This window comes from Oncorhynchus mykiss, chromosome 7, assembly GCF_013265735.2.
Source record: "Oncorhynchus mykiss isolate Arlee chromosome 7, USDA_OmykA_1.1, whole genome shotgun sequence".
In the NCBI taxonomy this organism is placed as follows: Eukaryota; Metazoa; Chordata; class Actinopteri; order Salmoniformes; family Salmonidae; genus Oncorhynchus; species Oncorhynchus mykiss.
In genome coordinates, this window is record NC_048571.1 from 29072398 (window position 1) to 29099998 (window position 27601).

Here is a 27601-nt window from a genome sequence, read left to right on the forward strand (position 1 = left end):
GACACCCACTAAATCTGCCCAAGAAGAAGCAAACAAAATAAAAACCCACAAGAAACTTAAAGACAGGAAGCAAACCAAAAAGTGGTTAAAATAATTTATTACAATCAATACCATTCATACTATTACAAAATCATAATTCTCATTCATTCTTAATTAATTGTATTTACAAAAACATCAAACAAAAACAAACCTCAGGGGAGTATCGTCCCTCCCCGTCATACCTAACCAATACCTAACCCTTTCCCTATCTCCCCTTCCCTAATCTATCCCCTTACCAAACTCACTCTAACACTCCCAGCCCTAAACCCCCTTTCCACCTCTCCCGTGCCGCATGCTTCCCCCACTTCCTCTCCTCCCTCTTCATCTTCCCCCTCAAATCACCTTCCACCCTTCTCACTATCCCTTCCACCCCCCAATCTCTCCCTGTCTTGACTAAATTCTGCCTGGCTTCCCACAGTCCCTTTTTAAAGAGACTCATGAAAAGCCACAGCAGAAACCTGTCCCTATCCGTTCCCTTTGCTCTCCCTACGCCTCTCTCTAGCCTAGCCCATGTCAAAACAAAATCACTCCTAACCACACCTAGCATTACCCGTGCCCTAGCCCAGACTAGTCCGGCAAAGGCACAGTCCCAGAAGGCATGGCGCACAGTCTCCTCCCTGCCACAAGAGGATCTTGGACAGGTGGGGGATTGCACCAAACTATACCGGTACAAGATGGCACGTACCGGCAAGCACTTATGGAGGCCCAACCAATTCAGGTCCTTGAGCCTATTGTCCAGGCCCCGCGCCTGCACTCCCTCCCAGACCACTGACGAGATGCCCGCTACAGGTGCAGGACTCCCTGCCTGCCTGACCTCCTCGTACAGGTGCCTGTGGTCTAAACCTACTCGGGCAACTTCAACCTCGGGGTGCGCACGCAGCCACTTGGCCGCATGGCCAAAATGCCACGGCAGCTGTTCCGCCCGAGGACCCGCGTTAGACCACACCATTACGCTTCTCGCCTTATACGAGAAGAACACCCGCAGGAGGTAACCGGACGGGTGTATAACCGGACGAGCAAGCTCCGTCAACAAGAAAGAAACAAAAATGGCGTCCAGCTTGAGGGGGAAATGTGGTACCCCCCTACCTCCCTCCCCGATGGGACAGATCATGCGTGCCCTGGCGACCCACTCGCACCTGCCACTCCACATAAACTGAAACACAAGCCTCACTGGAGGCCTCCTCAGACAAGCCGGCAATGGATAGATGTATGCCACATACAAAAGAGACGGCAACACATCCACCTTTAGGACCAGGACTTTGCCCATAAAAGACAAATACCTAGCCTTCCACATTGCTAGCTTCCTCTGTACCACTGCGATACGCATGTTCCAGTTTAGCGTCGCTGAGCCGGAGGTCTCAAAATGAACCCCGAGAATCCTCAGGGCCCCTTCACAGAGAGATAACCCCCCCAGGCACATCCGTTCTACCGTGCCATCTTCCGAAAAACTTGACGGAAGACTTTGCATGGTTCAGAACTGCTCCCGACGCTCTAGTGAAATCCCCAAAGATGGCAAGGGACCTTGTCAGGCACGAGTCCTTGCACAACAGCAAGGAAGTGTCGTCGGCGTACTGCGTCATCTTAACACGCAGCCCACCGCTTCCAGGGATCAACAAGCCTTCCACCCCTGTGTCTGCCCTAATGGCAGCTCCCAGAGGCTCCATGTACAGAATGAAGAGGAGAGCCGAGAGTGGGCATCCCTGCCTGACCCCAGACGAGAGGTCAAAAACGTCACCTAAGTGACTATTTACACTAACTCGACACCCCGCTCCGACATATAAAGTACGGATCCATCCTATAAACTTCTCCCCAAATCCTAATCTACCTAACACCCTGAATAGAAAATATCTATTCACGCGATCAAAAGCTTTCGCCTGATCTAGCGCTGCTACCATTAAAGGCAGCCCTCTATCTTCAACCCAAGCGATGGAATCCCTGATCAACTGTAGGTTCCATCTTATAGAGCGGCCCTCTACCCCGCACGTCTGATCCTCGTGGACGACGTAGGGAAGGGCTGTGCGCAACCGGTCTGCTAAAACCTTTGCAAGAATCTTGTAATCTACGCACAGCATGGTCAATGGCCGCCAGTTGCCAAGGTCAGTTGCTTCCCCCTTCTTATAAAGAAGTGACAGCACACCAACAGCCATTGATCCCCCCGGGACCCCCGTCTCAAGGATGGCCTTCAAGACTTCGAGAACCACTGGTCCAAGTATACCCCAAAACTTGAGGTAAAACTCAGCCGGCAGCCCATCCATCCCAGGCACCTTCCCTTTTCCCATCCTCCTAAGAGCGCTCTCAACCTCTTCTAGTGAGATCTGGGCCTCCATCACGTCTCTAATGTCCTCTGGCAACCGCCGGTACAAGTGTTCTAAAAACACGTTTCCCTGCTCTACATCTATTTCCCTTTCCTTAAATAAACCTTGGAAATGATCAGTTGTCACCCTGACCATTTCCTCTGGTTTACTTACTATACTACCATTTTCTTCCCTAACTCCCTTCATTACCTTCCTACTCTGTCTGGCCCTAACCGACCTAAAGAACATAGCGGAACAAGTCTCATTATGTTCTAGAAAGCCACTATGCGCACGCTCCAGGAAAGCTCAAGCCTTCTGCTCCTGCAGCTCCCTGAGCTGCGCCTTTAGGGCTGCGAATCTCTCCCAGTCAATCGACCCGCCGAGGTTGCCTGCCTCGTACTCGAGTTCAATTAACCTTTGGATACGATCCACCTCCCTCCTTTCCTCCCTTTTTTTCCTTCTACAATATCCTATTATAAAAGCCCTTATCCTCCCCTTGACTAAATCCCACCACTCTAACACCCCCTCGCACATGGACCGGAGGCCGTCAAGCCTCCGAAAGAAACAAAAAAATGCATCAACGAAAGCCTGCTCCTCCAGTATATCCCGATCTAACTTCCAGTACCCCCTACCGAAGAGGCAGACTGGCGACCCCACCTGCAGGAACACCCTGTCGTGATCCGTGAAGAAAACAGGTAACAGCCGCCCAGACAACTGACCCAAAGACCTGGATACAAAAATGTAGTCGAGCCTCCGCGCAACCCCCCTGGAGATGCGCCATGTAGGACCGACCATTGCCGGAGTAATGTGCAGGCCACCATCAACCAGACCATGGCAAGCCATTAGCCCAGAGATGGCACCTGCACTGCTATCACCGCCTACCCCTAAATCTATATTAAAGTCTCCTCCTATCACCAAGTGCCTGTTTGTAACACACAGGGGCGCCAGACAGTCCACCATCTCCCTCCTGTCTGCCGCCACCTGTGGCCCATACACCCCAATTAACCTATATCTAGCTTCTCTAAACTTAACATCTATCCCCAAAACTCTACCCTGCATTATTACAAAAGTGTTCTCTATTTTAACCTCTCTATGCCCACACAAAATCCCTACTCCTGTTGAGTGCACCCCTCCTATGCCCCAAAAAGATTCCCCCTTATCCCACTCCCTCTTAAAATTACACACATCCCCACCATCCCTCAGGTGAACCTCCTGTAAAAAACAGAAATTAAACCCCACACCCTCTAAATAACAAAAAACCGCCCTCCTTTTAACATTATCCCTTAACCCCCTAACATTTAGACTAAAAAAAGAAACAGAACTATTCATTTAATTATTTACAACAAATAAAAAACCCAAAACCCAAAGAAAAACCAGGAGACTCACCCGATGCTCCCCTGGTCCATCTCCACCGGTGGGGACGTCCTCTCCTCTCCTGACGCCCCCCCGTCCTCCATCCCAACCCATGATCCAGGCAGTGTGTTTGTTTGTCCCCCCACTCCTTCCCCCCACCCCCCCCCCCCCTCCCACCCCCTCCCCTCCCACCTCCACTCCTCCCTCCTTCTCCGTCACTGTCCCTGTTCCCTCTTGAACTCCTTCTCGTACCGCTGTCCCCTTCTCCCTCTTCTCAGCTCCTCCACCTTCTTCCGTCCCCTTTTTCTTCTCTCCTTCTGTTCCATTCTTTTCTTCTCCTCGCCTCTTTCTTCCCACCTCATCCTTCTTCCCATCTTCTTCCTGCGCCGTCTTTTCCCCTGTGCCATCCATGCAATCCGCACGCGTCCTTTCTTTCCTCCCCCCATCCCCCGCTTCCCCCCCAGCTGCAGACGCGTATGACCTGTGACGAGCCGGGCAATCACGCCACAGGTGTGCTCTTGACCCACACCCGTGGCAAGCCTTGGGCTCGTCACACTCCTTGGCCTCGTGCTCTTCCGACCCACAAAAACGACATTTCTTGGCGCTGCACGAGGCCAGGATATGGCCGTAGGCCATACAACGCCTGCAGAACGGGGGCTGACGTGCATAGTAGAGTGTTCCCCTGTCAGCCCCCAGGGAGAACATCGCCGGAGGATGGAGGTAGCCATCCACACTCTTCGGGGACTTCCTGAGTAACGCCTGGAACCCTCTCCTCCCGTTCCAGAAACCCAGGGAGTCCCTGAGGTACCTCGCTGAGGAGACATTGTCCATGTATCTCCCCAGAAAGGCCCTCACTTCTTCATCCTTCACGTGCGGATTGTACATGTTTACGGTGACCACCCTGAAGTTGTTCTTTGCCAGGCTGGTCACCGCATAATGGCACAGGGGTCCTTTTCTTTCCGCTTCCTTTGCCATCTTCAATACATCATCATGTTTCTCTTGCTTGTGAAACGTCACATCAAAACCCTTTTCATTTGGGTTGCCTTGAAGGCAGAGTACTTCCTTCACCTCTATCCTGAGGCATCCCATCAATATGGTCCTTTCAAAAGTTTCCCTGCCCCAAGGTTCCATCTCCTTTTCAGTCCATGAAAATCTTACGGTATTTGCTATACCAATCCCCGGAACCGACCAGGTTTGCTTGTTTGTATTCATTTTTCTTCTTCAAAAAAAAAGCTATCTTCAGAAAGAAGCTTCAACCTGAAATGAAAACATCTTTAACCAAAAAAGTGGCGCAACTAAAGGTGTTGACTCTCCACATCTATCAAGACAACTGGAGCCCTGGGCCAGACATTCTTAAATAGAACCTGGACCAGCTCAGGTGAAACACCTTCCCACTAACGAGATGGACAAGCCAGCACAGGTGTAACACATACTGACTAACAAGGTTACACCAGTCAGTGCGTCCTACATGCTAACGAGCTAGACGGGCTAACGAGCTAGACGTGCTGAAGTCCAAACCTCAAAACATAAATGGAAAAACCAAAGCATGTACACCTTCCCCCTTAAGACAACAAATATATCCTATATTTTTGTTGGACAAGTTTACTCACCACCAACAGAAAACAACTTCCATTTCATATAATAATCAACTACAATGCTTCACCTTCTACAATATAAACATGGTGTGTACTGGCTGTCAACAATTAAAATCAAGAAAAAACATGTATTTCTAAATAATAATATTCAATCATATAACTATTGAATCTTATCTTTTCTCATTTTTCTTTCTATAGAATCCTAAAACTTCTGGAACTCTCGTCTTCCTAAAACTCACTCGCTTCTAGAACTCTTGGAACGAGCCCAAACAAAACTCATCTCCAATACGGAAAAATGTGCAGTCAAAATGAATTGTGATCCATGGTAACCCACTGGCTAAACGCAAAACTTTTTGACTGCCCAACCGTGAGACAAACAGAAACCAAGGTTTCCTTACCACGGACATGTCTGATTTCAAGAGGAAACTCCTGCAATATTCATAGTAATTTTACACTTCACTGCGGAGCTTCTCTCTCTTTTCAGGGTTCACTCGATAGGCATGTTGTTGGATCGTGGCCCAGTCCCCGATGTCATGGTCTGGTACATTTGGGTTGGCACATGTGAGAATTAACCCTGATATTCTAAAAGCAGGGCAACAATGTCAATATAATTGTACCAAAAACTTGTCTGTTGTTTGCATGAATAATTTTCATGACTAAATGTTACATGAAATGTAAATATGAAATATTTGATTGCATAGTCTTATTTTCAAACTCTTTTCAATTACATTTTTCTAGGTGAGATAGCCCAATGTCAAAACACAGTTTTAACGTGTCCAAATCAATAACCAAACCTAAACATAAAATGTACAAACATCTGCCACAATAATCATATTACTCGTATTTTTTAAACAAGTTCCTTATAAACTCCAGAAGCACCAGAAACACTGTTGTTTTAATAAATAGCAATAAATCATTGATATCAATTAGGGGGGAAATCAGGTTGTACGTGCTGTTGAAACTAACACAACCAAAGAAACATGGAAATGGGAGATATCTTTTACCTCACTGGTTAGAGGACAACCTGCAGAAGACAGTCAGCTACATTTGGGAGTGATGCATTTAAATGTAGGGGTCGTTAAACAAAGGAACGCAACACTTATTTGTCATCACTCATCGATATCATGTTGAAATCAATTGTGTGACAGGAGGGAGATGAGGTTGCACGTTCTGTTAAAACTAACAGCTCAAAACCCACAAGGAATCTGGGAATAATGTGTCCATCAGTGGTTAGAGGACAACTTGTAGAAAACAGCTAGCGACATTTTGAAGTGCGGCATTTTGATTCAAGTGGGTCACTGATGTGGTAAGGGTAACCCAACTATTTTTTTGTTAATACCTTTTTGTTAAATCACGTAAATAGTACTCTTCCATTTCAGAGCCTGGATTTTCTCCCTGAGGCAAATATCCATATCATGTTGAAATCAATAGAACAGGGGACAAACGATTAGGATTCTACATTGTGACATCATTAAAATACTCCTTCTACAATGTTGAAACATTCTACATTGTGACATTAATTCATTGATATCATGAAACATCTCCTTCATGTATTTTCTGATATTTAGTTAGAAATATTTTATCAGTGTGTCCCTTCAAGTAAAACTCATCCCACATTGAGTACAGCTAAACTATTTCTCTCCTGTGTGTATTCTCTGATGAATTGTAATGCCTGATGAGGTTCATCTCTTCCCACAGTCAGAGCAGCAGTGAGTTCTCCTCCCTGTGTGTCTCTGCTGGTGTTTATTGAGGTGTTCTGATCTGGAGAGACTCTTCTCTGCCTCTTCAGCATCATGATGTTGAGGCTCCCCAGAGGATCCGCGACTGTCCCACCTCGCTCCTGTGTGAATGACAAAGTCAGACAGACGGTTAAAGGCCCACAACAGCAGAAATCCATTGTTTATTTGAGGTAGAAGGTGATGCCCAGATCATACCCACGAAGTTGTACAACAATTCACGTTTGTTAAACTATTTGACCATTAAGACAGTCAACTTAGAAACAGTCATATCTTGTCTTGTTTTCACATTAGTAGTAACTAGAAATAAGTTATTAAAGTTTATGAAATCCCTAGCAGTGTGCCAGACGACTTTTGGTCTCCAATATCGGCCCCTTTCTGTGTTTGCTAAAATTGCAACACGAGGGCAATGCGCACACAATTTGATTGCAGAAACACCTCCCTACTAATGATGAAACCGCTAGTTATGGATGTAGTATATCTCCCTGGAGCAAAAAATGGTGAGCAACGATTTTTGTTTTTCACAATGTATTCTGAATATTACAGCGCAAGATCAGGAGTGCAACTCAAGGAAACTCACATTAATCTCTGTGTCTATTCACTAATTCACCACCATGGGGGAAAACTCAGGGGAGTTCTCATTGGCTGACAGCAAAAAGAGCCTCCATTTACAGGTTGCTTATGAGTGCATTTCACATTAAATATGGATTATAATTGTAAGGCTCGTTTGAATCACCTGCTTAATATGTTTGTGTTCTTGTCGCAAATCAACTGATTTATAGTTAAACACTTCAACTAGAAACATGCTCTTTGACTAGCTTTGCCATCAGCCTGACAATAAGGGTTCGTACACTAAGTTTTTAACCAATTGGCCCATAACTTCACCTAACAACATAGACCTACTGTAGGACCCATAACTTCACCTAACAATAACATGGACCTAGTGTAGGACCCATAACTTCACCTAACAACAACAACAGACCTACTGTAGGACCCATAACTTCACCTAACATATAAATACTGTAGGACCCATAACTTAGGTGACTAACTAAACAGCTACAGTATTAAGTATTATGTGTAATTATTGTAGAACTGCGTTAATGACAGTATCCATTTGGGTGTTGTCAATAAAGTTAAAAACCATTGGATTTAACAAACTCTGAAATTATTTATAATTTCTGTGCCCATGAAAACTGTTTTCCCAGCGTAATATAAGGAGACACTAAATGTTACGTAGTTCGAGTGCATTTCAGAGATCTGAATACAAAAAAACTGTCCGACAGCAAGATCCAGTATTTAAGTTGAAGTTCATCATATAACAAGCTTAACGTTATGACTATAACTACTGTTCCCTGAAGGAGGGAAACTCGGTACAATATACTATTAAATCCAAATGTTATGACTATAACTACTGTTCCCTGAAGGAGGGAAACTAGGTACAACATACTATTAAATCCACGCCTCACTGGAAGCCCCCCCTTCCACAGGTGATGGGTGTGAGGTTTGGATTTATTCCTTAAATATAATACCGCTCTTCACCGACCCAGGAAGGGGCGGGGCCAAACATGTGTTTTGTACCTCGTTTCCCTCCTTCAGGGAAGAGTAATTATAGTCATAAAGTCACGCTTCCTTTCAGTACAAGATACTATAGGGAAATACAATCATTCCCCAGGTCGACCCAAACGTATACTAAATGAAATGGCCTATGGCAGACAACCCAGACATGACCCTGCAAGATGCGTGAGTTTTGTACATTTTTTCATAGTCTTTGGTTTGAAACACTCATGTCAATGCGCTGAGTAAGGACAGGCAACTGATTACGCATATAGAAGTAGTACTAGTCTACCTGGCCTGCATGTTCCAAGTTTGTTGTAGACAGGCCACGTGATTTATAGGATATTTATTTGCAATGTTTTTATTTGTTGGCTTTGTGTAGACTATTTTTTTTACACAGTTGGCAATGGCAATAAAAGTTATTTAGATTTGTATAATTTTCATTTAGATTTAGATAGAATGTAGATTAATCACAGTGATTAAAATCAGACAATGATTTTGAGATACTATTATAGATTAAATTAAACTGTTCCAGTAAAATGAACATATGAAAATCATATCTGTCATGCAGATCGGTAGAAATGGTCAGATAAATTTGCACTCCAAATGTAGGTTGCTGACTGCTTGTATAGCCTATTACCAGCAACGTCAGAATTTATGAAGGCCAGCAGGATGAGGTGCTTCGGGAAAAGTTTCTGTTCTGGTTGGGCTGTATTGATGTAATGGCATGAAAATAAATTGGCTGAATATTATCCAATGACTTATCAACAGCTCTAACAATTTGACCCCCACAAGAAATCTTCACTGGCAATTATAGAATATACTATATAGCCTAGAAACCTGGTTAAACTATCATTATGACCTCATGCATGGCCAGTCTTTGTATTCATAGTGTAGTGAATTCAGGGGGTAGCCCTGAGCTGAACTCAAACCTGGGTCCCGCGACTGTCAAGTCAACACCTTATAACTGTTACGCCAAGATGTCTGAACTTCTTGACGAGGTCGCTAGGTGTTGGGTTACGGTTTCTACAATAGCTTTCTCTATGAATTTGAGAGTGGTTACACTTCTCCCTCCCCCATCCCTCAGCTGTTAACCAAACCAACCTCTGGGCAGCCATTTTGTTGCTGTTTAAAAAACCCACACAACCCAGCAATCTGCAGTTCAAACAATAACAAATCTGTCATTCCACCACTGTTTTGGTAATAAGATAATTATGGGGTTGGAGAAATGTAACTACAGACCGACAGACCTATCGATGCAAGGAATGACCGTCCATGATATCAACATTATAGTTTTAACCATGTTGAGGCTATACAGTGTTGATTTACATTGTTTCTAAACATTGGAGCTAAAAAAGCTTATTTGGGGTTCTGATGGGGTACAACAGTTGAACTAAAAACCTCTTTGCGATAGGCGCAAATGTCTCAACTGGCCAATTGCCAGGGAAAATGCAGAGCGCCAGATTCAAATACAATACTATAAAATTCAAACTTTCATTAAATCACACATGTAAAAGTAAGATACTCAATTAAAGCTAAACTCGTTGTGAATCCAGCCAACATGTCAGATTTTAAAAATGCTTTTCGGCGAAAGCATAAGAAGCTATTATCTGATGATAGCACCAGCAGTAAACAAAGGGGTTAGCATATTTCAACCCTGCAGGCGCTACACACAACGTTGAAATAAAATATAAAACATGCATTACCTTTGACGAGCTTCTTTTGTTGGCACTCTAATATGTCCCATAAACATCACATATGGTCCTTTTGTTCGATTAATTCCCTTGATATATATCCAAAATGTCCATTTATTTGGCGCATGTGATCCAGAAAAACACCAGTTCCAACTTGCGCAACGTGACTACAAAATATCTAAAAAATGAACTGTAAACTTTAATTTCAAACTACTTTTGTATTACAACTTTAGGTATTTTTTTAACGTAATATTCATTGCATGTTTTCAAATTCCCAAAATAAGGGATTAATGAAAAATTGAATTATCTGTTACAACTATGGTACTTATTGAATGTATCAATGAGCGCTGTTTCCGCCCGGGTTCAAACCGGGGACCTTTTGTGTGTTAATTCATAACCCATCATTTATACCTGTTAATTCATAACCCATCATTTATACCTGTTTGTTCATAACCCATCATTTATACCAGTTAATTCATAACCCATCATTTATACCTGTTAGTTCATAACCCATCTGTAACGGTTTTCTTCCTGGGAAGGAGAGGAGGACCAAAATGCAGCGTGGTTATTGTTAAGCATCTTTAATAAAGACGAAAACGTAAACACTATACAAATACAAAATAAGAAAACGTGGCAAAACCGAAACAGTCCTAACTGGTGCAGAGAACACAGAGACAGGAAACAACCACCCACAAAATACCCAAAGAATATGGCTGCCTAAATATGGTTCCCAATCAGAGACAATGATAAACACCTGCCTCTGATTGAGAACCACTCTAGGCAACCATAGACTTACCTAGACAACTACACTGAACACAACCCCATAATTCTAATAAACCCCTAGACAAGACCAAACACAATAAATCACCCATGTCACACCCTGGCCTAACCAAAATAATAAAGAAAACAGTAACCCCCCCCAAAGGTGGGCGTCTATCCACGGTGGCGGCTCTGGCACGGGACGTGGACCCCACTCCAACATAGTCTTAGTCCGCTTTCTTATGAGGGTCGCCTTTGAGTGGCGACCCTCGCCACCGACCTTGGCCTAAGAACCCACTGGACTGAGGGGCAGCTCCGGACTGAGGGGCAGCTCCGGACTGAGGGTCAGCTCGGGACTGAGGTAGCTCAGGACTGAGGGGTAGCTCAGGACTGAGGGGTAAGCTCAGGACTGAGAAGTAGCTCAGGCTGGTTGACGGCTCTGGCGGATCCAGGCTGACTGGCGGCTCTGGCGGATCCTGGCTGACTGGCGGCTCTGGCAGATCCTGGCTGACTGGCGGCTCTGGCAGATCCTGGCTGACTGGTGGCTCTGGAAGATCCTGGCTGACTGGCGACTCTGGCGGCTCATGACAGACGGGAGACTCTGGCGGCTCATGACAGACGGGAGACTCTGGCGGCTCATGACAGATAGGAGACTCTGGCGGCTCATGACAGACGGGAGACTCTGGCGGCTCATGACAGACAGGAGACTCTGGCGGCTCATGACAGACAGGAGACTCTGGCGGCTCATGACAGACGGGAGACTCTAGCAGCTCTGGACAGACGGGAGACTCTAGCAGCTCTGGTTCATAACCCATCATTTATACCTGTTAATTCATAACCCATAATTTATAACCCATCATTTGTACCTGTTAGTTCACAAACCATCATTTATACCTGTTAGTTCATAACCCATCATTTATACATGTTAGTTCATAACCCATCATTTATACCTGTTAGTTCATAATCCATAATTTATACCTGTTAGTTCATAACCCATCATTTATACATGTTAGTTCATAACCCATCATTTATACCTGTTAGTTCATAATCCATTATTTATACCTGTTAGTTCATAACCCATCATTTATACCTGTTAATTCATAACCCACAATTTATAACCTGTTAAGTAATAACCCATAATTGATAACCTATCATTTGTGCCTGTTAATAAACAACCCATCATTTATACCAGTTAATTCATAACCCATCATTTATATCTGTTAATTCATAACCCATCATTTATACCTGTTAGTTCATAACCCATCATTTATACCTCTTAGTTCATAACCCATCATTTATACCTGTTAGTTCATAACCCATCATTTATACCTGTTAGTTCATAACCCATAATTAAAACCTGTTAAGTCATAACCCATAATTGATAACCCATCATTTGTTCCTGTTAATAAACAACCCATCATTTATACCAGTTAATTCATAACCCATCATTTATACCTGTTAGTTCATAACCCATCATTTATACCTGTTAGTTCATAACCCATCATTTATACATTAGTTCATAACCCATAGTTCATAACCCATCATTTATACCTGTTAGTTCATAACCCATCATTTATACCTGTTAGTTCATAACCCATCATTTATACCTGTTAGTTCATAACCCATCATTTATACCTGTTAGTTCATAACCCATCATTTATACCTGTTAGTTCATAACCCAAAAATGTATCAATTTTAGAATAAGGCTGTAACGTAACAAAATGTGGAAAAAGGGAAGGTGTCTGAAGACTTAACAAATGCACTGTATACCACTGGCAGAGTTTTCTACCTCTGGCAGAATTTTCTACCATTGGCAGTTTTGTATACAGTCACGTGATACGTGGTATAGAAGTCTAATCTTAGGAGAGTACTTGGGAGGCACTATACTGTTTGTATAGGTGTCTATCTGGTCATAACCACTGATACAGGAGCCCCTCCACCCTCTGGTGGGATGGACCATGTCTACAGAGAAACTTAGATTCAAATACTTAGATTTGTGTGTATTGGTTATATGTTGTGAAATTGTTAGATATAACTTGTCAGATATTACTGCACTGTCGGAGCTAGAAACACAAGCATTTCACTACACCCGCAATAACATCTGCTAAACACGTGTAAGTGACCAATAAATTGTTTTATTTTTATTTTTATTTCACCTTTATTTAACCAGGTAGGCTAGTTGAGAACAAGTTCTCATTTGCAACTGCGACCTGGCCAAGATAAAGCATAGCAGTGTGAACAGAACACTGAGTTACACATGGAGTAAACAATTAACAAGTCAATAACACAGTAGAAAAAAAGGAGAGTCTATATACATTGTGTGCAAAAGGCATGAGGAGGTAGGCGAAATATTACAATTTTGCAGATTAACACTGGAGTGATAAATGATCAGATGGTCATGTACAGGTAGAGATACTGGTGTGCAAAATAGCAGAAAAGTAAATAAATAAAAACAGTATGGGGATGAGGTAGGTAAAAATGGGTGGGCTATTTACCAATAATATGTACAGCTGCAGCGATCGGTTAGCTGCTCAGATAGCAGATTTTTGCAATTCGTTCCAGTCACAGGCAGCAGAGAACTGGAACGAAAGGCGGCCAAATGAGTTGTTGGCTTTAGGGATGATCAGTGAGATACACCTGCTGGAGCGTGTGTTACGGGTGGGTGTTGCCATCGTGACCAGTGAACTGAGATAAGGCAGAGCTTTACCTAGCATGGACTTGTAGATGACCTGGAGCCAGTGGGTCTGGCGACGAATATGTAGTGAGGGCCAGCCGACTAGAGCATACAGGTCGCAGTGGTGGGTGGTATAAGGTGCTTTGGTGACAAAACGGATGGCACTGTGATAAACTGCATCCAGTTTGCTGAGTAGAGTGTTGGAAGCAATTTTGTAGATGACATCGCCGAAGTCGAGGATCGGTAGGATAGTCAGTTTTACTAGGGTAAGTTTGGCGGCGTGAGTGAAGGAGGCATTGTTGCGGAATAGAAAGCCGACTCTAGATTTGATTTTCGATTGGAGATGTTTGATATGAGTCTGGAAGGAGAGTTTACAGTCTAGCCAGACACCTAGGTACTTATAGATGTCCACATATTCAAGGTCGGAACCATCCAGGGTGGTGATGCTAGTCAGGCGTGCGGGTGCAGGCAGCGAACGGTTGAAAAGCATGCATTTGGTTTTACTAGCATTTAAGAGCAGTTGGAGGCCACGGAAGGAGTGTTGTATGGCATTGAAGCTCGTTTGGAGGTTAGATAGCACAGTGTCCAAAAATGTGATTTTGATATTAAATAAACAGTCAACATGACTCCAAAGGATTTGAATTTGTTGAATTTGTTAATAGTCCATATTGATACAGAAACACTAAACCATGATTTATATTTATTAAGAACAAGTTGATTGACAAAGTCATGAAAAATTGGAAGAATTTAAAAATGATCCATGTCAGAAGTATGGTTCAAAGCAAATATGTAGTGAGTGTAAAGTTTGATTCGTTTTTAATGAGTGAGAATTTAAAACAATCAACACGTGATTCTCTTTGAACGAGTTAATATAATATTAAACCTTTATGAAATAAATGAAAAATTTACATTTTGGTTCCTCAACTGCGTTGCCCACTCCAGTCAGCAGATGGCGATGTGCGTCTTTTAGATACAGGCGACGCTGCCAGTGTGACGTATAATCTAGTGGACGGGCGCTCCTTCAACAACAACAGCTAGTCAGACACTTCGGTAGCTTTCTAGCAAACATAGCTACAACATTCACGCTCTTTACACTGTTTTTGGTGTATATTAGTCGCTGTGTATTAAACACACTTCTGTCGTATGTACTTGTTGGCCCATTTAATTATATGTTTACGTTGTTTGTCAGCTAGCTGGTTTGCTAAGTTATCTTAGAACTAAGCTAGTCGCTAATGCTAGCTAGCTAACATCCCCGACCATGAGTTCACCAAGCTACTCTCCTCCTGATAAAGAAGAGGTCTGCTGGACGGAGAAAGAAGCTTTCGTCAAAGAGGAGGAGGAAGAGAAGGATGTTACAATACAAAAAGAAGTAGAGGGTGAGGCTGTTACCGTGAAAGAAGAAGAGAAAGACGTTTCAGTGAAAGAAGAGGAAGACGCGTTCAGAGTGAAAGAGGAGGAGGATGTTACAGTAAAAGAAGAGGAGGAAGAGAAAGAGGAGGAGGATGCAGTTTATGGAGTGAAAGAGAAGGGGGAGATGACGGTCACATTGGAGGAAGAAGAGGAGAATGGAGATATGTTTAACACCAGTAAGTACTGTCTCTGCAGTCGTTGAACCAATATGCACTTGAATGTTGTTCTGTAGGAATGGCTGAAGCTACACTGTAACGTGTAGAACATCAAGAGTGGACCATCAACAAAACGTTAACAATTGATCAAATGCATCCAATGACAATGTCTGAAATACTGTAGTCCTCAATATCTCTTATTAGATTGTCCAAATATGTAGTCTTAAAGGAGCAATCAGCTTTTTGTTTTACTCCAATGTTTGTCAGTAAATATAAACAAACACTGTATATCCTCAAAACATGGTTAAAGCTATAATGTGGATGTCATGGATGGTTGCATTTCTCCAGCCCCATCCCTCAGCTTTTTACCGAAACAGGCAGGGAGTACGCTTTGTTATTGTTTCTACTAGAGGTCGACCGATTATGATCTTTCAATGCCGATACCGATTATTGGAGTACCAAAAAAAGGCGATACCGGTTAATCGGACGATTTATATATATATTTATATACACACACATTTTTGTAATAATGACAATTGCAACAATGCTGAATGAACAATGAACATTTATTTTAACTTAATATAATCCATATATAAAATCAATTTAGTCTCAAATAACGTGAGAACATATGTTAAAAGGAACCACCAGCTTTCATGGGTCTTCAATATTCCCAGTTCAGAAGTTTTAGGTTGTAGTGCAGAAAGCAGAGCTTGTCTGCATGCTCCCCTGTCAATCAGCTCCTCTGCTTATCATAAATGACCACCCCTCACTGAACACTCTCTCGCTTGGGACCTAAGAAGGTGAGGGACAAAGAAATGTCTTTGCCAGTGGAGCGAATGATTGAAGTCTGTCCTCATTCTGCTTCCACCACTCCAAAAGCAAGCCGCTCTTTCTGTCAATGACAGGCTCTGTGAGCTAATGCTCAAACTCAATTTCAAAACAACACTGGACTTCCGCCCTGCTCTCTTGGCTTCCAAGTATTCTAGCGTAGAGGCTGTCCACCAGACTGGGTGGCTGATCTACCTGGACTCTTTGCCTTTTTGCACCTGGATCTAGGTCCTCCTCTTCACTCGTCCCATCTGCTGTGGCTCTGGGATTTGGTTTCCTTAGTAGGACAGACTCCTCCTTCAGCCACTCTTTTGCTTTCTCTAGTGCTGTCCCTGAGCTGAAGGCATAGCTCTTGTAACGTGGATCCAGGACAGTTCCAGCACCAGGCACTTTGTCTCCTCGGCCTTGGAGAACCTCCTTGTCAGACTGTCCAACATGGTCTTCCGAAGTTTTTATGCCTTGAGTAGAAGAACCCTCCTGCTGTAGCATCAGATTCAGCACTGACACACTGGGGATGCTTCATGCTGCAGTAGAGTTGTAGTGGCTCATCTCCAGTGTCACCTCCTCCATAGGTGCCAGAGTCTCAATTAGGTTAGAGACAATGTCCCACTGTGCAGCAGACAAACTGCTGATGTGTCTGTATTCACCTGCATACACACTCAGTGCATGCCTCTGTTCAAACATCCTTTGCAGCATGTGTAGTGTTGAGTTCCAGTGAGTTTGAACTGTTTGGATGATGCTGTGTTTGGGAAGGCCAAGCTCTTCCTGAATGGCCCTCAGCCTCTGTTTGGCCAGTACAGAGTGGTCAAAGTGAGTTGCACAGCTCTGACAGGATAGTCCATCATTGATTACAAGCTGTAGGGTGTGTGCACTGCAGCTGAAGTCTGGAAGCTCTGCCGGTCTCATACCTTTCACCATGTTTGCCCCACTGTCCCTGAGGACCAGCACTACACGTTCTGTGTGGATTTCCCAGTATTCCAACATGGTCAAAAACATCTCTCTGATGTAGTTTCCTGTGTGTGATCCAGTCATAGTCTTGACATTCAGCACAACCTGCTTTCTTGTCCAGACATTGTCAATGAAATCAGTGCCTGACCAGCAGTCAGTTGTGAATGCCATATGTGGAGCGTTGACTGGTGCCACCAGATTCTTCACTTTCATCACAACTCTTTCATGTGTTTTATCTAGCATTTCGGTGCAAAATAATGTTTTATCTTTGATCCTGTACCGGGGTTCAGCAAGAGTAATCAGCTGCTGAAAACCAACGTCAGACACCACTGTGAATGACTGTTTGTCAGTGGCAATAATCTCAATAATTGCTACATCCATCTTCTTGGCCGTCTGGTCTTTGTCCTGCCATTTTGCTTGTTTATTAAAAAGTTGTAAGATTGTAGTCTGTGACGTGTCTGTATCACTTTTTCCTTGTGAAGAATGTGTTTGCTTTTTCATCATTGCTTCCTTATAGGCTTTTGGGTCGGTGTTCTTAAGGTTATTCCTCAGGTTCGTGGTATTTTTTGATTTAGCCGTTGCTGACCCCATGCTTACATGTTTTTTTTTTTTTTTTTTTTACAAATAAGACACCTTGCTTTCCCTGGTGCCAATTCCATGTAATAGTCCCACATTGGTGCACTGATTTTCTCTGCCACCTGTAAAACACACACACACAGCTCTGAAGTGACAACGATACTGAAGAGTCTGCTTAGGAGACAAATACTTTCAACTGTTTGAATAATAAAAATTGAGTTTAAGTTACCTGTGTTGAATGTTGAAAACAAAAACGAATTTATATATGCAGGAAATCCTATTTTAATAGTGGGCATGGTAAGAATTGACTACCAAAGTGTGAGTCATAATCCCCATGACACCTAGCAAAATCTGAAAAGTGGTTCCTTCATTCATTTATTCCATAGGATATTTTTTAGATTAACTTAAAATAAGGTCTATGTTTCGTGTAGGTTTACACCACCTTGCCACTTTGATAACTGTGTAGATATCCATAGGACAAGGTAACTCTGATCAATATAAGCGAAGATCATTTTTTTTGTAGAATGGATTTATGAAAATATGTTGACAAATGTTACCTTATCCTAGTGAGATTTACACGGGTATCAAAATGCCGAGGCGTTTTAAGCCTGCATGAAACACAGACCTTATTGGAAGTAGATCAAGACCTTCTCTATGGAAGACATGAATGGTAAAATAACGAAGGAACCCATTTCAAGTTCAGCCGCGTGTTATTATAGGAATTATGACGCGTCTACTATTTCGCTCTAAACCATATACCTTTGACTATTACGAGCCTGCTGCTGCCTACCACCCCTCAGTCAGACTGCTCTATCAATTATCAAATCATAGACTTAACTGTAATATAATAAACACACAAATACGAGCCTTAAGTCACTATGGTCAAATCCGGAAACTATAATTTCGAAAACAAAACGTTTATTCTATCAGTGAAATACGGAACTGTTCCGTATTTTATCTAACGGGTGGCATCCATAAGCCTAAATATTGTTGTTACATGGCAAAACCTTCAATGTTATGTCATAATTATGTAAAGTTCTGGCAAATTAGTTTGCAACGAGCCAGTCAGCCCAAACTGTTGGATATACCCTGACTCTGCGTGCAATGAACGCAAGAGAAGTGACACAATTTGCCTAGTTAATATTGCCTGCTAACATGAATTTCTTTTAACTAAATATGCAGGTTAAAAAAAATATCCTTCTGTGTATTGATTTTAAGAAAGGCATGGATGTTTATGGTTAGGTACAGTCGTGCAACCATTGTGTTTTTTTCACAAATGCGCTTTTGTTAAATCATCCCACGTTTGGCGAAGTTGGCTGTTCGCAACAAGCCAGGCGGCCCAAACTGCTGCATATACCCTGACTCTGTTGCACAGAACGCAAGAGAAGTGGCATAATTCTCCTAGTTAAAATAAATTAATGTTAGAAGACAATGCTAACTAAATATGCAGGTTTAAAAATATATACTTGTGTATTGATTTTAAGAAAGGCGTTGATGTTTATGGTTAGGTACACATTGGTGCAATGACAGTGCTTTTTTCACTAATCGTTTTTGTTAAATCACCCATTTGGCGAAGTAGGCTGTGAATCAATGATAAATTAACAGGCACCGCATCGATTATATGCAACGCAGGACAAGCTAGATAAACTAGTAATATCATCAGCCATGTGTAGTTAACTAGTGATTATGTTAAGCTTGATTGTTTTTTATAAGATAAGTGTAATGCTAGCTAGCACCTTACATTGGCTCCTTGATGCATTCACATAACAGGTAGTCAGCCTGCCATGCAGTCTCCTCGTGGAGTGCAATGTAATCGTCCACAATCTGTGTCCAAAAATGCCGATCACCGATTGTAATGAAAACTTGAAATCGGCCCCAATTAATCGGCCATTCCGATTTAATCGGTCGACCTCTATGCTACACAGCGCGATATCAACCCTGAACATATTGGGTTGTATTTCTCCACTACTTCACTGTATTCCTGCCGTAAGCTCTGGACCATTACACTGGATAATCGCACCTAGCTAGCTGCTACCGAGTGGCCCAGTCCCGAAGCTAGCCTTGAGCCATCTACCGGCCTGCTCAGTGGACCCTATGATCACTCGACTACACAGCTGATGCCTCCCAGACTCTTCACTAAGACGACTAGAAGCCACTACATCACCGGTTTCCTGCCATAAGCTCTGGACCTTTGCACCGGACGCATCGGATTGGCTATAGTGGCTAACGCCCTTGTTCCGAAGCTAGTACCAGTTAGCCTCGAGCCAGGTGCATCTCTCAGCTAGCAAACAAAATTACTCCAGCTACAATACCTCTTTTGCCAATTGGCTTGGACCCTTTGTCAACACGGAGCCCCACCGATCCATCACGTCTGGTCTGCCGCCGTAATTCCGTCCGATATGCCCTCAACCGGCCTTTGCCGGACATCGGTGATGCCCTTGTCCCGACGCTAGCACCAGTTAGCCTCGAGCCAGGCGCATCTCCTGGCTAGCATAGTAACGACTACCTAACGGCTTCCCTGTTTCATACAGTTGAAGTCGGAAGTTTACATACACTTAGATTGGAGTCATTAAAACTCGTTTTTCAACCACTCCACAAATTTCTTGTTAACAAACTATAGTTTTGGCAAGTCGGTTAGAACATCTACTTTGTGCATGACACAAGTACTTTTTCCAACAATTGTTTACAGACAGATTATTTCACTTATTCACTGTTTCACTGTTTCACAATTCCAGTGGGTCAGAAGTTTACATACACTAAGTTGACTGCCTTTAACTTCTCTAGGGTATGTGGGACGCTACCGTCCCACCTGGCCAACATCCGGTGAAATTGCAGAGCGCGAAATTCAAAAATACTAAATTCAAATATTTAACATTCTTGAAAATATATGTTATACATCAAAATAAAGCTTAACTTCTTGTTAATCCAGCCAAAGTGTCAGATATCAAAAAGGCTTTACAGCGAAAGCACACCATGCGATTATCTGAGGACAGCGCCCGCATACAAACACATGAAAATCCTTTTTCAACCAGGCAGGTGCAACACAAAAGTCAGAAATAGCGATATAATTAATGCCTTACCTTTGAAATTCTTCTTCTGTTGGCACTCCAAAATGTCCCAAAACATCACAAATGGTCCTTTTGTTCGATAATGTCCTTCTTCATGTCCCAAAAATGTCAATTTATTTGGCGCTCTCAGAAATACACCGGTTTCAACTCGCCCAACATGCCTACAAAGTATCTAATAAGTTACCTGTAAACTTGGTCCAAACATTTCAAACCACGTTCCTAAACCAATCTCAGGTACCCTAAAACGTAAATAATCGTCGGTGATGCCCTTGTCCCGACGCTAGCACCAGTTAGCCTCGAGCCAGGCTCATCTCCCAGCTAGCATAGTGATGACTACCTAACGGCTTCCCTGGTTCATATATTGCTGTTCACTGGACCCTATGATCACTTAGCTACAAAGCTGATGCCTGCTGGACTGTTCATTAATCACGGTACTCCATTTTGTTTATTTTGTTTACCTGTCGGCCCCAGCCTCGAACTCAGGCCCTGTGTGAAGTTAACTGACCCTCTCTGCCCATTCATCACCATTTTACCTGTTGTTGTTGTCTTACCCATTGTTGTCTTAGCTTGCTCTCCCAATCAACACCTGTGATTGCTTTATGCCTCACTTTGTCTCTCTCTAATGTAAATATGCCTTGTATACTGTTTAGGGTAGTTATCATTGTTTTATTTTACTGCAGAGCCCCTAGTCCCACTCAACATGCCTAAGAGAGCTCTTTTGTCCCACCTCCCACACAGGCGGTGACCTCACCTATCATAACAAGTGCCTCCAGAGATGCAACCTCTCTTATCATCACTCAATGCCTAGGTTTACCTCCACTACCCACACCCTACCATACCCCTGTCTGTACATTATGCATTGAATCTATCCTACCACGCCAAGAAATCTGCTCCTTTAATTCTCTGTCCGCAACGCACTAGACGACCAGTTAGCCTTTAGCTGTACACTCATCCTACTCCTCTGTTCCTCGGGTGATGTAGAGGTTAACCCAGGCTCTGTGTCCCCAGGCGCTCTCATTTGTTGACTTTTGTAACCGTAAAAGCCTTGGTTTCATGCATGTTAACATCAGAAGCCTCCTCCCTAAGTTTTAAATTAATTTCTCCAGAAATGTCTCTCACTATTGCCACCTGTTACAGATCCCCCTCAGCTCCCAGCTGTGCCCATGACATCATATGTGACTCATTTGCCCTCCATCTATCTTCATAGTTCGTTCTGTTAGGTGACCTAAACTGGCATATGCTTAATACCCCGGCCATCCTACAATCCAAGCTGGATGCCCTCAATCTCACACAAATTATCAAGGAACCCACCAGGTAAAACCCTAAATCCGTAAACATGGGCACCCTCATAGATATTATCCTGACCAACTTGCCCTCCAAATACACCTCTGCTGTTTTCAATCAGGATCTCAGCAATCACTGCCTCATTGTATGCATCCGTTATGGGTTCCTGGTCAAATGACCACCCCTCATCACTGTCAAACGCTCCCTAAAACACTTCTGCGAGCAGGCCTTTCTAATCAACCTGGCCCGGGTATCCTGGAAGAATATTGACCTCATCCTGTCAGCAGAGGATGCCTGGTTGTTCTTTAAAAGTAATTTCCTCACCATCTTAAATAAGCATGCCCCTTTCAGAAAATGTAGAACTAAGAACAGATATTGCCCTTGGTTCACTCCAGACCTGACTGCCCTCGACCAGCACAAAAACATCCTGTGGTGTACTGCACTAGCGTCGAATAGTCCCTGCGATATTAAACTTTTCAGAGAAGTCAGGACCCAATACACACAGTCAGTTAGGAAAGCAACGGCTAGCTTTTTTAAACAGAGATTTGGCTTCCTGTAGCTCTAACTCCGAAAAGTTTTGGGACACTGTAAAGTCCATGGAGAATAAGGGCACCTCCTCCCAGCTGCCCAATGCACTGAGGATAGGAAACACTGTCACCACCGACAACTCCACGATAATCGAGAATTTTTTGACTAGGCTGTTCAAACTCTTTCGTATCGTCCGAGATTCCTAAAGATTGGAAAGCTTCCGCAGTCATCCCCCTCTTCAAAGGGGGTGACACTCTATACCAAACTGTTACAGACCTTTTTCCATCATGTCCTGCCTTTCTAAAGTCTTTGAAAGCCAAGTTAACAAACAGATCACTGACCATTTAGAATCCAACCGTACCTTCTCCGTTGTGCAATCCGGTTTCCGAGCTGGTCATGGGTGCACCTCTTCCACGCTCAAGGTACTAAACGATATAACCGCCATCGATAAAAGACACTACTGTGCAGCCGTCTTCATCAACCTGGCCTGTTGTCCAGACCTCTGGCAGTCTCTATGGGGGTACCACAGGGTTCAATTCTCGGGCCGACTCTTTTCTCTGTATATATCATCGATGTCGCTCTTGCTGCAGGTGATTCCTTGATCCACCTCTACGCAGAGGACACCATTCTGTATACATCCGGCCCTTCTTTGGACACTGTGTTAACAAACCCCCAAACGAGATTCAATGCCATACAACACTCCTTCTGTGGCCTCCAACTGCTCTTAAACGCTAGTAAAACTAAATGCATGCTCTTCAACCGATCGCTGCCTGCACCCGCCCGCCCGACTAGCATCACTACTCTGGACGGTTCTGACTTAGAATATGTGGACAACTACAAATATCTAGGTGTCTGGTTAGACCGTAAACTCTCCTTCCAGAATCATATTAAGCATCTCCAATCCAAAATTAAATCTAGAATCGGCTTCCTATTTCGCAACAAAGCCTCCTTCACTCACGCTGCCAAACATACCCTCGTAAAACTGACTATCCTACCGATTCTTGACTTCGGCGATATAATTTACAAAATAGCCTCCAACTCTCTACTCAGCAAACTGAATGCAGTCCATTTGAATGCAGTCCAAACTGAATGCAGTGCCATTTGTTTTGTCACTCATACCACCCACCACTGCGAACTGTATGCTCTCGTCGGCCGGCCCTCGCTACATATCCGTCGCCAAACCCACTGGCACCAGGTCATCTATAAGTCTTTGCCTGGCTGCCTTAACTCAGCTCACTGGTCACCATAGCAACACCCACCCATAGCACACGCTCCGGGAGGTATATCTCACTGGTCATCCCCAAAGCCAACACCTTCTTTGGCCGCAGTTCTCTGCTACCAATGACTGGAACGAATTGCAAAAATCGCTGAAGTTGGAGACTTATATCTCCCTCACTAACTTTAAGCATCAGCTATCTGAGCAGCTTACCGCTCGCTGCAGCTGTACACAGCCCATCTGTTAATAGCCCATCCAACTAGCTACCTCATCCCCATTTTTTTTGCTCTTTTGCATACCAGTATTTCTACTTGCACATCATCATCTGCACATCTATCACTCCAGTGTTAATTTCCAAATTTGTAATTACTTCGCTACTATGGCCTATTTATTGCAGTGCCTCCTTACTCCATTTGCACACTCTGTATATAGATTTTTCTATTGTGTTATTGACTGTACATTTGTTTATTCCAAGTGTAACTCTGTTTTTTTGTCGCACTACTTTGATTTATCTTGGCCAGGTCACAGTTATAAATGAGAACTTGTTCTCAACTGGCCTACCTAGTTAAATAAAGGTGAAAAACAAAATGTAATTAAAAATACATTTTAAAAATCATAACTTTTTTGACAACACCCAATTGGATACTGTCATTAACGCGGTTCTTAATACTGTAGCAAACATTATTTTAAGTAGGACATTCAAGCGAGCCTTACAATTATAATCCAAAGTAGTTTGAAATGCACTCATAAGCTTCCTGGAAATGGAGGTTACTTCCTGAGTTTTCCCCCATTCACATTCAGAATACATTGTGAAAACTAACATCGTTGCCATTTTTGCTCTAAACAGATATAGTACATCCATAACTATCGGTTTCCTCATTAGTGGGGAGGAGTTTCTACATCCAAATTGCATGTGCATCGCCCTCGTGCCGCAATTTTAGCAAACACAGAAAGGGGCCTATATTGGAGACCAAAAGTCGTCTGGCACACTGCTTAGAGTTTCAAAAACATGAATATCTTATTTCTAGCCTACAATCATCGATGATACTACTAAAATATGACTATTGTTGCTCATTTTAAGACAATTGTCAAATAATTTTAACATTCATAACAGGCGTCAATTGTTGTACAACATGGCTACGCTGTTGTCATCACCTTTTACAGTGGATTTCCACTGCTGTGGGCCTTTAACCAGCTGTCTGACTTTGTTGTTCACACAGGAGAGATATGGGACTATCGTGGATCCTCTGGGGAGCCTCAACAACCTCATGATGCTGAAGAGGCAGAGATGAGTCTCTCCAGATCAGAACACCTCAATAAACACCTGCAGAGATCCACAGGGAAGAGACCTCACTGCTGCTCTGACTGTGGGAAGAGATTCACCTCCTCATCAGGCATTAAACTTCATCAGAGAATCCACACAGGAGAGAAACCTTATAGTTGTGGTCAATGTGGAAAGAGGTTTACTCAGTCAACAGGCCTGATATCACACCAGAGAATACACACAGGAGATAAACCTTATAGCTGTGATCAATGTGGGAAGAGTTTTACTACATCTAGCACTCTGACCTTACACCTGAGAATACACACAGGAGAGAAACCGTATAGCTGTGGTCAATGTGGGAAGAGGTTTACTCAGTCAACCGGCCTGATATCACACCAGAGAATACACACAGGAGATAAATCTTATTGCTGTGATCAATGTGAGAAGAGTTTTACAACATCTGTCTCTCTGACTTTACACCAGAGAATACACACAGGAGAGAAACCTTATAGCTGTGGTCAATGTGGGAAGAGTTTTGGTCAATCTGGCAATCTGACAGTGCACCAGAGAATACACACAGGAGATAAACCTTATAGCTGTGATCAATGTGGGAAGAGGTTTACCACATCTGTCTCTCTGACAGTGCACCAGAGAATACACACAGGAGAGAAATCTTATAGCTGTGGTCAATGTGGGAAGAGTTTTGGTCAATCTGGCAATCTGACAGTGCACCAGAGAATACACACAGGAGAGAAACCTTATAGCTGTGATCAATGTGGGAAGAGTTTTACTACATCTGGCTCTCTGACTTTACACCAGAGAATACACACAGGAGAGAAACCTTATAGCTGTGATCAATGTGGGAAGAGTTTTACTACATCTGGCTCTCTGACTTTACACCAGAGAATACACACAGGAGAGAAATCTTATAGCTGTGATCATTGTGGGAAGAGTTTTACTACATCTGGCTCTCTGACAGTGCACCAGAGAACACACACAGGAGAGAAACCTCGTAACTTATAACTGTTGTCAATGTGGGAAGAGTTTTACTACATCTAGCCAGCTGACTTCACACACAGGAGAGACATCTCTTAACTATAATCAATGTGGGAAGAGATACTCTGATAAAAGTTCTCTGATTAAACATCAGAAAATACATGAAGGAGTTGTTTCATGATATCAATGAAATAATGACACAATGCAGAATGTTTTAACATTGTAGTAGGAGTGTTTTAATGATGTCACAATGTAGAACCCTAATCGTTTGCCCCCTGTTCTATTGATTTAAGCATTATATGGATATTAGCCTCAGGGTGAAAATCCAGGCTCTGAATTGAAAGACTACTATTTATGTGATATAACAAAAGTGACTAACGAAAAAAGAGTTGTGTTACACTTAACACGTTGGTGACCCACTTGAATCAAAATGCAACACTGCAAAATGTTTAGGTTTTCAATATATCCAAACTGTTTCTGCATATTGGTTATTGATTTGAACATGTTAAAACTGTGTTTTTACATTACGCTATTCCAATTTAGCAAAATGTAATTGAAAAGAAGACTATGCCCCAAGTCCAATATACGTTCGGTTGAAAGTGAAAGTTGAGAAGATGTATTTTCCGGTAGTTTTTTCAATGACTTAAACATCTTAATTTCAATGTTCTTGCAGCCTATACACATGGACACAGTATAATAAATTGGTCTATAATACATTTTATTAACAATCCTACATCACTCCAGCATTTCTTGACAACATTCAAGTGCTAATTGTCTTTTTTCCACTACTGAAGTAACATGACTCAAGTCACTTTATATTTCAAACATTCAGCCTGACAAAATATACATGTTTTATTATTCCATGCCTCACCATTAAGTGAATTATTGCCAATACATATTAACCTTTCTAGGGCGGAAACCCTCAACAACATTCCGCCGAAAAGGCAGCTTGCGAAATTCAAAAATATTTTTTACAAGTATGTAACCTTCACACATTAACAAGTCCAATACAGCAAATGAAAGATAAACATCTTGTTAATCTACCCATCTTGTCTGATTTCAAAAATGCTTTCCAGCGAAAGCACAACAATCCAGCCAGAGAAATATCCGCCATTTTGGAGTCAAAAGAAGTTAGAAATATTCACTTACCTTTGATGATCTTCATCAGAAGGCCCTCCCAGGAATCCCAGTTTGACAATAAATGACTGATTTGTTCCATAAAGTCCATAATTTATGTCCAAATAGCCACTTGTTGTTAGCGTGTTCAGCCCAGCAATCCATCTTCATGAGGCGTGAGCACTTCGTCCAAACAAAAACTCTAAAAGTTCCATTACAGGTTATAGAAACATATCAAACGATGTATGGAATCAATCTTTAGGATGTTTTTAACATAAATCATCAATAAGCTTCCAAACGGAGGATTCCTATGTCTGTAGAAAAGCCATGGAACGAGAGCTAACGCTGTCGGGAGCGCGCGTCATGAGACCAAGGCACTCTGCCAGACCACTGGCTCAAACAGCTCTCATGAGCCCCTCCTTTATAGTAGAATCCTCATTCAAGTTTCTAAAGACGGTTGACATCTAGTGGAAACCTTAGGAAGTGCAACTGTATCCATATCCCACTGTGTGTT

At 42.8% G+C, this 27601-nt stretch overlaps 1 protein-coding gene across 1 annotated transcript; it reads left to right on the top strand.

Moving 5' to 3' along the window:
- The first annotated feature begins 14713 nt into the window (after window positions 1-14713).
- On the top strand, window positions 14714-27014 carry LOC110527621 (zinc finger protein 501). The gene is made up of 2 exons (XM_021609022.2): window positions 14714-15284; window positions 24932-27014. Exons 1-2 carry the CDS (start codon window positions 14957-14959, stop codon window positions 25996-25998), a joined length of 1395 nt encoding a protein of 464 aa, XP_021464697.2. The 5' UTR covers window positions 14714-14956; the 3' UTR covers window positions 25999-27014.
- The last annotated feature ends 587 nt before the right edge of the window (window positions 27015-27601 follow it).